We start from the raw sequence: 15,748 nt of genomic DNA, 5'->3' as shown, positions 1-15,748 counted from the left end.
ATGTTATAGTAACTCAAATACGGAGACAGGTACATGGGCCGCCCAGTTTGCAACATACTCGATCATTGTTGGTCTGTTGGGGAGACCTATTGCGTATTAAGACAGCCGTTAAAAGTCCCCAGCACTCTGGCACGCCATCCCGCAGGCAAGCGAGCACGCTAGCCCCTATGCTAGCCGTTAAGCAGTCATGTGCTGTTAGGTGAGTGGGTACGCCCGTACTTATGGCTTTTGCCATAACATAACAGTTGGGTTTAACGCTTTGTCGCTACACCGTGGCTATATGAGGCGTGCCGTATATATTTATAATGGTTTCGCATTATAAAATCTCGCACACGTGGACGTTTTACAGCGAACTGCCAATAGCAAGTTTCGAGGTTTTGTGATGTACGGGCTCCTTATGCGAGCATATGCCTCGCCCGTCACGTGGCAGGCCAATGCCAAGTTAAAATACATGTGCGTGGCGCCAGTTGTGGACCTATCATGCGCGAAGACCGGCTTCATGCCACAATCACTGTAATAAGTCAGAATACGTGGGGGCGGTGGGGGCTACCTGATGTTGCGCAATCTGCTGACTGCTTTGACTGCAATGTGTAGTGCGGGTAACAACGATTCAGAAAATTTTTAATTGGGGTTCGACGCTCCGAAGGTGCTCTTGGACTATAAGGCATGACTTCGTGGAATGCTAGTGATGAGTGTACACCACCCAGGGTTTTTACCATGCGCCGAAATCTCTTACGCACCGGAGCTTTCGAATTTCGCCTTCACAGGGAACACAGCCTTTACAGCCGAGTATCGAACCCGATATCAAACGCACTCCGCCTTGGCCACTGCTGGACCAGGGTGTGCGCAGCAGGAGTTGTATTGAGTTGTGCTTTAGAGATTTTCTGACGTGTGTACATGGCTGAATTTCCGCTGAGACTGGCCATGTATCTTCTTCACCTGTTGTAAAATTTCCAGTTTCTTCGGGATTCGCTAGACAAGGTAATATAGCAAAAAGTTCGGGAGAATCGGAAGGTACGACGCGTATGCTTCCGTGCTGTAGATAAATTTCCATATATCATTTCCGGTAAAAGGACGGTGAAGTAAAAACAGAAAGAGTAATCCCGTAATAGTTCACAACATTCAGCCTGCAACATATATTAGAATTATCAGTGTTTGAGCGGGGCACGTTATGGCCCTTATTCTGCACTGACGTGATTATGAGTCTGCACGCTGGCAGGAAAACACTGGGGTACCACCCCGATCGCGCGCACTCGTAACCCACACCGCTTCCTCCATTTTCGTTCTTTTCCTTCCCAGTCCCCGCCTTGCCACCTCACACGGTAGGGCGCCGCGTGCTCGGCACGGTGGCTGGAGTGTTTCCTAATTAACTCCTCCAGCGCAAATAACGCCGCCCGTTGTTGTGAGAGGGGCGCATATTAGAAGCGACGTGCGCAGACGAAGAGTGACGGATTGGGGCTGAGCACCATATCGCGGGGCTACGCCGTACGTAATGCACACTCAAGAGCCATCTATCCACGAGATGAACCAATAAAGAAAGACGAGGGACCCTCTGTTGCCGTGAAAGGATGACTCTGGGGGACCCCGAATGGATCAGCGAAAAAACGACAAAGGAGATCATTCCGGGCGCGTTTAATACTCTTCCCGGGAAGCCGCCGTTTAGGGGCTGTCGAGGCCGTCCGGCGCCTGTTCTTGCAACATGTGCACACTCAATTAGCCTAGTTAGGTCTTCTCGAGTAGCTGCACTCTTTATGCCTTTGCTGGGGCAGATTTAAATGGCTGTAGCTGTTGCACCGAGAAGGGGTTAACGTACGCTGCCTTTCTCTTTGTACGGAGTTTTGGCTCTAACAACAGCCACTAAAACGGCCTGTCGACTGCGGCGACGAACCTTATATGTAAACGAAATGTTTTCTCTAATATGCCTCTTAGGGTAACATCGTAGCAGACCGGAAATAATCACATCGTAACACACACAAATTTGAGCTTGGGTGGTGGGTTGGTTGTCAGTAAGGGGGATTGGTGGTATATAGAAAGAGGGTGGACGGAGAGAATGAAATTTTAGTACGGGTAAAAACGATAAAAAATACGACATTAATTCTTCCATGAAGAAAATTAACGCGCCCGCGCACGCACGCATGTACACACTCACACAGGCACATATATATATATATATATATATATATATATATATATATATATATATATATATATATATATATATATATATATATATATATATATATATATATATATATATATATATATATATATATATATATATATATATATATATATATATATATATATATATATCCCACCTGGCGGGCATTTTTTCTCCGCTTTCTTTCTTTCTTTCCAAATTCTTTATCTGTTTCAATGACCTACCACAACCTCCCCTTTGCTTTCCGAGGTTTTCTTGACTGCCAACCCTTATTTCTGTGTTATTTCTACGAGCCGCTCATTTCCTATTCTGATTCGCTACATGCATAGCGAGGGCCTCTGTTCTGGCAGTCTCGACATGTCGTAGACACTCGAGTCATGGCCCGGGGGTTAAAAAAGAAGGTTCCCTTCACTCCGAGAAATCAGAGTGGCGCTGGCTACCACCCCCAAGCACAGGAAAAAAATTACATTGACATAAATACCCCAGAAAGCGGGGGGTAAAATCGCCCCGCCGGTAGCGTAGTGGTTATCGCACCAGACCGGTATTCTGGAGGTCGTGGGTTCGGATCCCACCTGGCGGGCCGAACAACAGAATTGTTTCCGATATCGCTGTCATCGTCATGAGGCCAAACTGAGCGTAAGAATTTAGGCCAACGAGTTTGAACTCACATGAATCGTGAACCCGCATAAGTTCTGATTTAAACATGAATAAAGTGCTGAGTCTATAAGAGTCCTAAGGCTGGGTGAGTTCTGAGCTTGTATGAGTTCTGGGTCTTAGTGAGTTCCGGGTCGTTATTTATTTATTTATTTATTTATTTATTTATTTGAAATACTGCCAGTCTCTTTTGAGACCAGAGCAGATGGGCATACATAAATAGACATAAACAATAACATAGACAATACATAAATAAACATGGATATGAACAGTAAGGATACTCGGGAGATAACATAACAGTAGTGAATAAACATTCTTTAAGCTGATAAAAAGGAAACATGAAGGTTTTGTTTACGCAGCCAGGTGTTCGGTGCCGACAAGAAAATGTAAGTGCGCGACTCATATTTGAACAAAATTTGGCCGCACAGATCTGGGAAGTGTACGTATGCGACGACAGTGGTATACACATGTGCACTGTGGGTCTGGTGCCCTTATGTGCCACCATTTTCTCTAAAATAAAGCTTCCTGCGTCGCTACGCTATACAACCGGAAGTGACGTAATCACCGGTAAGGAGTATAGTCAGTATAGTGGCGCCAGCAATGGAAGTAACGGCATCAGGCTAACTCCTGGCGGCGGACGTTTGATTTTAAAAGTGTATCCTGCATGCTTAGTACTCAAGGTAGAAGTTTTCTATATGCGAAATGCCGAATTGATTATTTGGGTCGACTCGGTTCTAGAAACTAAAAAAAAAAAAAAAAAAAAAGAAACTTTGTCAGAATTCAATGAGTGCGTGTGGTCTCTGCATGCGACCCAGGCTTCTAAGGAACTGACATGAAGGGCTGATTTAGGTGCTGTGCAATACGTGAACAGTTCCCAAAAAATCCGTCGTCTGAGCCACTTACTGACTAACTGTGTGTTCAGGCACCCTGGGCAGGAGTACAGCTTTTGGACTGTATATCCGTTCGTGCACTAGACGGTGATTCTAGGTGTCCTCCGAGTGAGTAGGCGCTTGGGCGGCAAGTACGGGACAAGTTGTGATCCTGTTCTCTGGGCGTCTCCCGGAGGTCCGTTTCTTGAAGCGCGTTCGCCACCAATGTGATGGGTTACCTTACGGCGGACGAGTCTTTTGAGACTAGAAGCTGGCGAGCTGGAACATTTCGAGAGACACGCTCATTGCTCTTCGTGCACGTGTGCTGTCCCGCCACCAGCCGAGTTACACTGAGCACGTGATAACGATTCCTTTGCACTGTGTGCGCAGGCTGGGCCATCTACTGCTGGCGCTGCAACTCGGCCTACGACCCAAACTGCGCCGACCCGTTCAACAACATTACATCCGACCTCGTGAACTGCGACATGCGCGTCAAGGACCATCTTCCCGCGGGCACCCGGGCGCAAGTGTGCCGAAAGATCGTCCAGAAAGGTAAGAGCTCCCACCACTAGAAAGGTGAGGGAAGGGCTTTGCAGCCGCCAGTTTACTATATATCTCACGGCCGCTGCGAGCAGAAGTCTTGTCAAGCTCTTGAATTCCAAATGTTACTGAGCTTCCTAACAGATTCACAACCATGCTCGGGCGTTTCAGTTCCACTGCTCTTTTATGCCAGCTCGCACAATTATTGTGCGCTCATTTCGGCATTACCTGTGCCCTGTTTCTTTCTGGAAAGTCTAACGTTCACGTCATATTTTTTTTCCGCTGCGAGTCAATATATCAAGAACTATCACGAGATACTTTAGTTTGCAGTAACGCTCACTTTAGGAGTATTTTTGGCCTACCACTTGAACTCCTTCTCGAGAACCACAGATGACGGCTGAGCTATTGATTTAGTTTGGCTGCACCTTTACTGCCGTCATTTATGTTCAAAAATGGAAAGGCAATTTTGCGCCCAGATTTTGATTACGCGGATATTGGGACGTCACTTTTTTCTCCAGCTCAGCCAATTAATGCATGGGCGATAGTCGCACATTAAAACCGGTCGAGCACAGACGCACAGCCGAGATGACGCTTCGCAGGCGACCACCGCCCGTAGAAGATGATCTGCTGGAGCGGCATGGTGCAGAAACTGCTCCTGCCTCATTTCGTGCAGCTTCTCCATCTCGACTTTTATAGCAGTATGTGAAGCTTAAGGATTCTCTGCATAAGAGTTCCCTAGTATTTCACAGACATCGCGCGCCGCGATTCTGCCTGATTTTTTGGCCTTTGTCGGTGCGCCACAACGGAAGGTGTAAAGCCAGGGAGAAAGTTGCGCTGGAGGAACTTGATGTTCACACCCACACACGGATAGATGGAGAGGCAGAACACTGCAGTCGTTCACGTGGCCAACAAATGTTTCGTACGGCCGGCCGTGTGGTCACCTTTCCGACCTTCCCTTGCCCGCAGTGTACAGCGACTTCCGCACGGTGCGGGACTGCGGCTGGCTGCGGGACGAGAAGGAAGGCACCGATTGCATGCGCCGCGCCGGCACGTTCAGCGTGCTCATGAAGTACTGCAGCTGCGACAAGGACGGCTGCAACGGCGTGCCCCCCCGGAGCGTCTCCTCCCTGCTGCTCGTGGCGGTGCCCCCGCTCCTCCTGCTGCCTCTGTTCAAGTAGAGCGCCGCGCACTTCCACGGGACTGCTGCACGTGAACAACGACCTCCGCGTGGCGTGCCAGGGCAGCAAGCGCCCAAGTCGTCGTCGCTGGGGGCGCCTGCTACGACGTGGCGGCGTGGAAGGCAGCGCGCCGTGACCGGCGGCAGGGCGGCCGTGCCGCTTGCCGCGCGCAAGCCCGCTCGGCGGCTCCGAGCTATCCGACGACTCAAAGACAAACGGGACCCCGCTGCCTCCGCCTGTTAGTGCGTCGCGAGCCCACGTCGACTTGGCGGGGTCGCTTGCACGGCCTGATGGGCGGCGACATTCCCTCGAGCGTTTGTTGCTCCGCGTTAAACGCCACAATGCTGTGCAGCGCTGCGTTGTGATCGGGCGGCGGCTTCCCGGGTAGGCGAAAATTCGGGGCGCTCATCTATAATTTTGGGAGACTGCGTACAGCTGGCCCTTCGTCAAGTTTGAGCGCAAGTGATCTGCCTGTGTGTGGTCTTCTGGAAAAAATTGGATTACATCTTAGGTTCCTGTGCTTTCTTTGTTGATGTTGCCTCGCTAACTAGTGGCAGGATACCGACAAAACGAGGAGAAAACGAAAGCGAGACCAGAGTAGCGCAAGCAACGAACTAGTCAGTTGGATGTCGTCGTTTAACGTATACGGACCTCTCAGCCTCTAAATCTGCTTTTGTTAGACGAAGTAGAAGAGTACATCACCATAAGCAATGTTCTAGTGTGTCGTAGTGCTGGCAACGAGTGAGGAAATGAACAGATAATGTAGGCTCTGTTGTCTGGCCCCCACGTAGACAACAAATCGTTCGAACGGTAGTGCACTGCTGTACGCCGAGTATGGCCTGCCTTAGTGGAGTGTGGTTTGACGTCTTATGGTGTTACATTACCATAACAGTGACGCGCAAATCAGATGACAGCAGAGAAGGAAGAGCGCCGTAGATTCTCTCGCAGGAACGTACCCGTGTGTCGTTATACAGAAATATTAGTTTTTGACAGAGCATGCTGTTCGGGTAATAAAATACTGTGTCCGTTTCTCTCGGCAACATTAAAGCAATTACAAAATTTTGTCAAAATACACTGCCATGCATAAACTGCCTAGCTTGCAGAGAAGAAAAGCGGTAAAGTAAGGTGCAAGATATGAGTTTAAACAAATCCAAAGCACACGCGTAATTGAATGCTTAACGCATAGGTCTGTCAGGCTATCTTGCAGTTTTTTTTTTTTTTTTGCCAGCAGTTGTCTAGCTAGTAGCAGAGTTAAAGCAATCTTCACCTCTTCTGCGGCTGTTTTGGATGACATTTTTCTCTGCTATGGCGATCAGCAGGGAACATCAACGGTGGAGTAGTTTTCACTTAAAGCAAGGTGGGCTGTTCAGCGTTGTTTTGTGCGGAAATTTATTTCCTCCCGCTTAACGAGCTCCGACTTCTCTTGTTGCGTGTTTCTCTTGCTCAGAAGCGGAGCTGAGTGCTCATCCTTCTTCAGTGCGCCTTAGCCCTTTAGCGCTGAAAGGTTGGCGGAATTTATGAAGTTGGCTCTTCGTAAAGGTGTCTCTTCCAGTGAAGCAGCGGCCCCGTTAGGGGCTTGAGACCAGGAGACAAGGATCAAACTCCGTCAAAGTAAATGAACCCGCGCTGTGCCCTCCTGTCTAGCTTTGATCATTCCAGGGATTCGATTCCATTTGGGACTTCATAGCCGTGTGGAAAGACACGTTGGCGTACTTGAAAGGACAAAATTAAACAGTTCTTTCTCCAGATAGCCTTTCAGCTCCTCCGTCTTCGCTTCAAACGTCGTGGGGTGAACCTACTGAGAATCTGAAGGAAATCAAAACTTTGAGAGCAGTTTCCCGACCATTTGGTTCCGTAGGAGGGTCATGTCGGGTCAAGCGACGCATGGCAATATAGCAATCCCTCCTCAAGCCGTGGCCACGCCTACAGCGCGTACAAAACCTCAGCGCTGTAGGTGCCGATATGCCTTCTCCAGCTCTGCGAGATGGTCGCTGACAGTGCCGTAGCAAGTCTTGAACTGAGGTACATCTGCAGATGAGTTCGCTGCGCATAATTGAAGTGTTACACACCGATTTTCAATTCGCGAAGCTTTTACGGCACACTCATACTGCTCAGCCGTTGCTCTTCGTGGTGGCATTGCTGCTGCTTATAAGCACCGCACGTGCAATGCCACTGTTTGCCACTTTATAAAGCAACCACGGCTGACCTTCTCACACCCTAGTTCGCAAGTCTGGGGGGGTTAGCGTCGACGCAACAGCGATATTTCTGCGTCTACGGGACATTTATTTGGCGTAAGCTTAGTTCACTGTGGTCGTAACGACTCCAGCTATATTTCGCCTGAATTTACGAATGTTGATTCACGAATGTAAGCTCCCCCCTATCGCATAGCTCTGCGGACACTGCTGATACTTCCAGGAACTAAGTTGATTACGAACCCCGGCGAGTGATGCCAGAATGTGTCGGGTTAAGACAAAGCTGGTCATAGGCTGCCGAGAAGTTGGACGTCCCTTAATCGGAAGGGGGGGTGGGGGGATCACTATGTCGCTTTTGCGTTGAAGGGAAAAAAAAAGCGCAGTAATCAGAATGTTGGCGCCAGCTCCTGGAAAGTTTTCTCGTAAGAACGGTTTGTTACGATCTAGGCGACTTGTCTGGCGCAAATGGGGCCAATCGCGCCACGCAAACGTGATACCAGATTATGCGCCGGCCAATCGCGAACCGTTCTTTGACAAGCGAAGCAGTTCGTGAATCTCAGGTAAAATTCTGAGTCCAGAAGTTTTAAGTTAGCTGAACTTGCGGAACTCACCTGCTCAGCAAGACTGGGCCCGCACGAGCACTCGCGGTGCGTCGATATTGTTCCACGCGGTCGCTACTCCGCATGTACATAAGTTTCGCATAGTTCGTGTGACCACCTGCTTTTCTCAGTGTCAGTCATAGAAGAAAGAAGCACTTTCTTGTGTGGAAACGCAGCTCAGTGTAGGTTGAACGTGCAGAGAATGTTTGCAAGCCGTACGTAGCGTTTGTCTCGTTTTTCCTTTCTGCTGCATTAATTTTGGATAACCTCGCTGTCTTCACACATGCTCACACCTACCTGACTGTAGCGCGGCTTCAATCATGTTTATGCATAGCACAATGATGCGTGACGCGGCAAAAGAAATCGCGTTGCACGGCGGCCAACTAGACTGCACACGCACCTGATTTTGGCGATCTCGAACCAGGGGCCCACTCGTTTTTAGACCGCTTGCCCAAGCTCCACTCTTGGGCGGAGCGGAAATGACTGCCACTGCCTTTTTTCTTCTTCCCGAGATCTCGCTGGGTGACCCCTTGAAAGACGTGGTAGGTTTCATTTCTTACAGTTTTCGGGCCTCTCCGACGACATAAGTCCCTTGCCCCATCCAGCTTGTTGATCAGCACCTGGGCACGTGTGATTGTACCAGGTAAGCGGGGAGATTAAATTACGCCCAGGGCCAAGCTCACATGAGTTAACCGGCTGTAGAGAACGGTGCATATTTTGCTTAATCGATTATTGCCACACATGCACGGGTGAAGCGATTGACAAGGGTGTACAAACTTTTTTGTCACGCCACAGAACAATGTGTTCATGAACCTCAATTTTCTTGTGCACTATTCTCATTCGGCCGTGTTGAAAATTGTAGCTTGTATTTTGTTAATGCTTTACCGATGAGGTCGTGTAAGAAATGATTGCGCTTAGGCTTTGCTGCAAAGTACGTTCCTGCTAAGGCTCTGTGCGCGAGAAGAACGGGCTAATAGTCATTTAAAGCTGGTCTTAACGGAATCATTCACGCCGTAGAGAACAGTATAGTGAGCTTAGTCCTTTGCGTCATGAATTCGTTGTATATCTGTAAAAAAGCGTTTTTGTCGCTTGAAGAACTTAATTTTAGAAGGTTGTGCTTGGTGGTTGCATGGCATGTTTTTTTTTTTTTTTCAGGAGTTTTCGTGTCAGTCGAGTTCTTATAATATTACGAAAAGTACTATTTTGAGTTGCCTTTACACATGAACGAACCATATTGAAAATGCGGCTATTGTCGAAGGATAAGACAGGCTTCGAAACGGGATCTTAGTGGACGTTTCATTGCTGAGTTGGAACTGATCAATCCCGTATTTTCAGTGCTAATGATGAGTGTGTTGAAGCGTGTACAAAAATATTCATTTTTAAACAAATATTGGTGTGAGATCGACTAGGCTAGTTTCTAAAAACAGCATGATTTGTTGATGGAGTATTAACCTCAGCGCAAGCAGAGAACGATCACTGAGTGAGGAGGAACAAACATGAGTGCTCGTGTTGTTCCCTATCTGCAGTACTATCCTCTGCTTGCGCTGTGGGTATTACTCAATTAGGCACCAACTCGCCCAACTTTCAGTTATGGTACGTTTGATCTGCTATATCATGGCAGAATTGGTAAAATCTTAGGCAACGATTCAGAATTTTTCACACCTCTACGTGGAAAAAGAAAAAAAAAAAAGGTGGGACGAGGAAGGGTTGAAAATCCTCTAAGCTTGAACCAGCAAAGTAAAATAAGAAAAAGACATTTCATACTTCACAGAGAACCCTCACGCGTGTACTACTACTGTGTCCTAATTGCAGATCATCTATTAGCACGCCGAAGGATTAACCAATGACCTGCACGTATGTTCCACGAAGAATTTGTCCCACACCCCTGAAAGAATTCGCGTGTACACGACCCGCACTAATGCGAAGCGAATGCGTACAAAAAAAAAAAAATCCCGACGAGTTGTTTTCCTTTTAATGCTGAGAAAGGGTAGACAGCCACGACAAGAAAGATCTTTGAGTTGCGCGGGTCCTTTTTTCCCCTTTTCGCACGAGAACCGTCTTTTTTTTTCTGTGTGAAAGAATGTCAATGGTAGCCACGACGTTCCGGTATAATATTCTGCAAGTTTTTCCTTTCGACCTTCCACGTCGCAAGCTGAGTGCGTGATGCCCTTCAAAGAGGCGTGGGACAACTGTGCAATATAGTAACCGCGGTGTTCATAGCCTTCGCTTAGCGTCCGCCTTCGCTCGTGGAGGCAAACAGGTCACGCGCGAGCGGACAAAAAAATTACGGAAGAACTACGCCGCCATTATTCTACGTGTTTGGATGTGCGTTTCATAGTGTACACACTGCTGTAGTAAAGCTTCTTGCACAGAATAAAAAAAAAAATCGAAGCCTCGAAGTGTGTCCGTGGCGGCTTGTGTTCGCACAACTCGCACCCCACGTGTATATTTCGCCAATCGATGCGCGCTTTAGGGACAGGAATTAATCAGCCTCGCAATCTTTCGCGACAAGTCTGCGAGAGATGTCGGTAGAAAATAGTGAAGCGAACTTGTTTCCGGTCCCTCTGGGGAAAAGCAGGGCGTGCAATAACGCCACGCTTTGATTTTTTTTCTTCTTGCTATGTCACGGCTGGCATTTTGCGTCGCTGATTGTTTTTTTTCCTCGCTCCATTCAAGACTGCACGTCAAATAAAACGATACACTAGAAGAGATAACTTAAATCGAATTTGGCGCTGAAAATATAACGGGAGAAAACATCAGCCAAAGACAACTACTTATGGGGGCCTTTAAGTTGACCAAACAAACCGATGCACGAGATTATACTGCGTGCTAATCACTGCCTGGTTCGATACGCCCGCCTGCCCGTGCAGTCAGTGTCTGCATGGCCTCGAGTGAGGAAGCATAAGCACCTAGCAATATTTGCCGCGCCGTACTGTTTTCAGCTGCTTGTGTGGAGAAAAAAGATTTGTATATTGCAGTCTGTTTGTCTCAGCTGTTAGAGAGCGGCGCAACGCCGTTTTCGGCACTATTCCGAAACGCCCCTGCACAGACCTTGGGATCTTCGCAATCGCTTCATAGCGCAGAGCAGGCTGTCAGTGTTATAGTGTGTCTAGGCACTCTTGCTGGGATGTATTTCCGAATTTTTCTTTCATTGCTCCTTGCATTGCACAAGATGTATTGCCGAATTTTTCTTTCATTGCTCCTTGCATTGCACAAGATACATTATACAATGCGTTATTGTATGTGGATGAGTTTATGCTGACTTATTGTGATTGCAAATCACTGTGTGCAGACTCTGAAGCGCCGAACATTTTAGGCATTGGCCTGCAATTTTTTTTTTGTCATAGCGTTGGTTCTATCCCCTGAGAGTGGTCACGCTTGCACTTTGTTATTCCTTGAATTTTACTCATATTTCAAACACGCAGAAAATAGTGCATAGCGTCACCTCTGGACGCAGGAGTATTGGCACCATTAGATTGCAACGCTAAAACGTAGACATATTTCGAGAACGTCTATCAGAAAAAAAAAAAAGGTGATCAAGCGGCGACACACATTATCGAACGTACGAGGATCTGTATAGCCCCGTATAGAGGGAGCGAGCACTATATGCATCACGTGTTGCTATGTACGGTCGAATGATGTAAAGGTTTTTAATCGGTAGTGATGCCGTTTTGAACAGCATTCATCGGCGCAAAGAATCAGCGCTGCTTCAGGTAGCGGGGGGAGGTTACGTCTAATTTGTACAGCAGAGCTGTTGTAGGTCGGGCCTTTGCGTAAGTCTGCTGAAGGTCGCGCGTCACGCAGGGGTAGGAACAGATTCCCAGACCCACCCACAGAGGCCGCCGGGGTCTCGCGCGCAGTGTAGGGTACCTCTCCCTCCCACTGGGAGGGAGAGGGAAGGAAGCCTCCCGTCGCTGACGTTAAGCTGCCGATTACTTTGCGCGAACCCTAGAATTTGGGCGGCGACGGCGCTGCCGTTCTCGGGCGAGCGCCCGTTGGCGTTCGAGCCGACACAAGAGAACCACAGCACCGCTTTTTCAGCAGATTTCACACTGGGTGAAACTGGGTTTAATTTCTTGCTCGCTTTCTTTGATATCGAAATTGTAGAAGCGTGGCGCTGTTGTACACTCACTAAACTATAGGTGCGCTAATCAAAACCACGTGTTCTCAAGCTGAAACTGGTGGCATTTAAAAAAAACAAACAAAGCAAACAGAAGTACAAATGGCAGAGTTTCATTCCGTCCCAGAGTGACCCGCATGCCCTGCTTTCTGCGCTCGAGGTTAAGTGCGCTGATACTATCTGGACCAAACGTTTGAGCTACTTTTTTTTGTCTGTGTGTTACGATGTTCCAAGTTCTTCTTTTTGTTCAAAATGATCGGCTTTTTTGTTGAATTTTGCGAATCACGCAAAAAAAGAAAAGCATATGTCTTCCCGAAGCTTCTGGCCAAGAGTCGTCGCCAGCATTTTCTTTTGTTCATGTCTCAGTGCCACTAGAAATCTTTCAGAAGTACCGCAGTCACCTAAAATGCACTCGTCTGCAAACCTGCCTAGAGCGCAGCTGCTTTTACTATTGGCCTTTTTGTGCCCCGGGGTATAGTAATTGTAATTGAGCCACAACTTCGGCGTCACCCTGAAGTGTGATCGTGCGGATTCGGTACGCAACGTTCATTTGATCCGTATGCGCCAGCATTTTGCAGGTAGAGCCGGTGAAAACTGAATCCGCTGCTCTAGCCAGGTGTGTGGACGATTGTACGTATCACATGAGTTCACGCATTACTGTTTCGTGAGTGTACGTATTACTGTTCAGCGTATTAGGTCAATTTTAGGTGATGGTACATAATTATGGCATTCACAAATGATGCTGTTGCTAAGACACCGGCTGTAAGTCTAAAACGGCCACATTTGTGTGAAGAAACAGAAATAGTCTGGTTCCAGCTCCAATTAAGCCCCGGTTTCCCACAGCACTCCCGTGCACAGTTTCGTTTTCCTTCAAAAAGCGGGGGTAATAAATACCCAAGCAGCGTTCAACTGTAGATCTGAGCACGCATGAAATCGAGTTATTGTAAATAGCAGCAGGTTTATTTCAAGCCTTGCGAAAGTCGATTTGGCGAAAGACAAATAGTAACAAGCACGAATCGTTGATGCTGTCTTAGTACCAACTAGCGACATAAAATATTCTTCGCAAATAATGGGTACCGGTTTATTTTGGGAAAATTATTTGAAAACGTTGGAACAATGAGCTTGCCCGGTTTTTAAACGTTGGTATACAAAAGTTTCAGATGAAAAAAAAAAAAATGACTCGGCTGTCCGGTCATACTTGCAGATGAATGTTACGCGTATTTTGTGACCTCGACCATGTTAAGTACGGTCGAAGTGTTGTTGTAACCACCGCTATTTTCAACAATGATAAAAAAAACGCAGGTGCACCGACTACTGCAAAGACTGCGCAACGACAGCACGAAAGGACCAGGGGCACGCTCGATACTGGTACGCCAGAGCGGGGCGTGCCTGTCGCTCAAAAACGGTGGTCGATGTCTTGTGCTTACAGTTTTATAGTTTTCCTGACTTGAGCCGTTCGGCTACTGCTATCTGTGTGAATAAGCTCGCGTAAAAAAAAAAAAAAAATGTCCTGAGAATAGAACTACAAAAGCGGCACTATTTTTGTTGCTCCTTTTTGCAAATGGAAATGCTTCGCAGTACGCCACATGTTTCGGTTGTTATTGCTGTTTTACTTTCAAGAAACAGCGCCATGTGCTTAAGGAGGCCAGCAAGCGCACCGCAAGCGCACACCGATGTACCGCAATTCACGCTATTGACTTGTGTTCGAATGGTGTAATAAAGAGTCATACAGCAGCCACCGGTATGCTTTATTCGCGTTTTGGGTACTGGCCAGGCCGGTGTACTGGGTACCGACCCCGCCGGTGTCGTCGGGAGCGTTGACCGTAAACAAAAAATCCCGAAGTGCCACTCGCCTCGCCCACAGCAACCTCCGAAATGGTAAGGCCCTGCCCCAATAGCTGGCGGGCTAACAGGAGAAGCGCTTCGTCCCGCCGGCCCGTTGTCACCCGGAATGCACTGCGTCCGCGCCTCGGCGTGGTGCCTGCTTCTGCGGCTAGCTCACTGTTTCGTATCATACAGGAAACGGTAACTTGGTGTACTTTGCGCATGTACAACTGCAGTAGCCCCGTGTACATGGACGCGACGGGGGCGGGGTGAGTTGAGTGGCGGGTTCAGCTTACCTCGACGCGTCCGAGTTTATATGAACCCCGTCCAAAGAATCGAGGTGAGGGGAGCGGCGGGGTTCCCGGAAAAGGGGCTACCGTATTTTCACGATTCTAACCCGCACCCTCTCTTGCTAAAAGGTAGCTTAATATTTGTGTGCGCGTTACAATCGGGCTCAAAACCGAAATAGGCTTTAAAGCCCATGCGCAACGGACACTAAGTATCCGCAAAATCCAACTCAATCCAATAAAAACAATCCGCCAACACCGCGTGAGTGAATTTCGGCGCACTGATACCTCAATGGCATGCCGCATACCCTGGTCAGCTGTTGCACATTTTTTTGTGCTTCTGCTTAGCCCCTAACGCTTAGAATTATGAAGATCAAGGCACTTGAAATCGCAGGCAGCTTCAGTGTTCCCCGCTATAACTATTTCCAGCAGCAGCTGGATAAGCAACGTTGTGAAGCACAATTCATTATTGACTTCCAGAGCTGCATACGCCAAATAAAATCTCCCTCTTTCAGGTACGTGGTGTCATGTCTTTTCCATCTGCGCAGTACCGTCAGTGTCACATTTTTTTTTCTAATTTTCCTGCGCGAAGTTACCCACGCGTTACGATTGGGGGTGCGTCAGAACCGCGCAGATACGGTATTCTGCTCCCCGCGGCCCGCCGACTCAGCCCGACGAGAGAGCTAACCCACCCCCTGCCTCCGAGTTGACTGGACTCGCCGCGACGGCTCTCTGACCCACCCCGTCCGGTTATACATGGGGGGGTCGAGTCCAAAAAACCTGTTTATTTCGACTCAACGCGCCCTCGTCGGGTCAATGTAAACGGGGCTAGTGCGTTACGGGCGCGCTGCGTCGAATGCGCTGACGTATTGGAGGGGTCAGTTTTCGTGCCAACGTGATGTGATGAACCTGACGTCGCCGACCTCTACCACCGCTTCCCCGAGCACACGCTGCGCCGGACCTGATATGCGTGTGAAGAATGCGCTGCCGTATATCTGTGCCCTGCGCACTATGAAGTCATCCTCATCGCCGGGTACAATTAACGCCATCGCGTTCCACGCTTTAAAGGAGAAGCTTAAACGTCCTCCAATTTTTTGTTTGAAGTCTGGCAACAGAAAGCATCGCCTAAGCCTGCGATCATCAAAGCGCACTTATATTTACTTGTCCAGCGCGCCGCAAGTGTAGAACGCAAAGGATGCCTGCTTGATTTGATGACATGGTATAGCGCTAAAAATGCGGACACATGAAAGGCGACGCGACAAGCGCTACTAACTACTGGTTTCCTGCATTGGCATGGTTAGTAGCGCTTGTCCCGTTGCCTTTC

General features: G+C 48.3%; 1 protein-coding gene across 1 annotated transcript in view; it reads left to right on the top strand.

Moving 5' to 3' along the window:
- LOC144145325 (UPAR/Ly6 domain-containing protein crok-like) overlaps positions 1–14,047 on the top strand; it is a 115,082-nt gene extending 101,035 nt beyond the window's left edge. Inside the window, exons 2-3 of the mRNA XM_077676897.1 lie at positions 4,075–4,236; positions 5,191–14,047. Coding sequence (XP_077533023.1) covers positions 4,075–4,236; positions 5,191–5,402 — 374 coding nt within the window. The 3' untranslated portion in view covers positions 5,403–14,047. The remainder of the gene's footprint in view (positions 1–4,074; positions 4,237–5,190) is intronic.
- Positions 14,048–15,748: the final 1,701 nt, after the last annotated feature.

Source organism: Haemaphysalis longicornis, unplaced genomic scaffold (genome assembly GCF_048455015.1).
Source record: "Haemaphysalis longicornis isolate Haplotype H1 unplaced genomic scaffold, Haemaphysalis longicornis Haplotype H1 scaffold_1, whole genome shotgun sequence".
Lineage (NCBI taxonomy): Eukaryota > Metazoa > Arthropoda > Arachnida > Ixodida > Ixodidae > Haemaphysalis > Haemaphysalis longicornis.
Note: the sequence above shows the minus strand (reverse complement) of the source record. Positions and strands in the feature narration are given on the sequence as shown.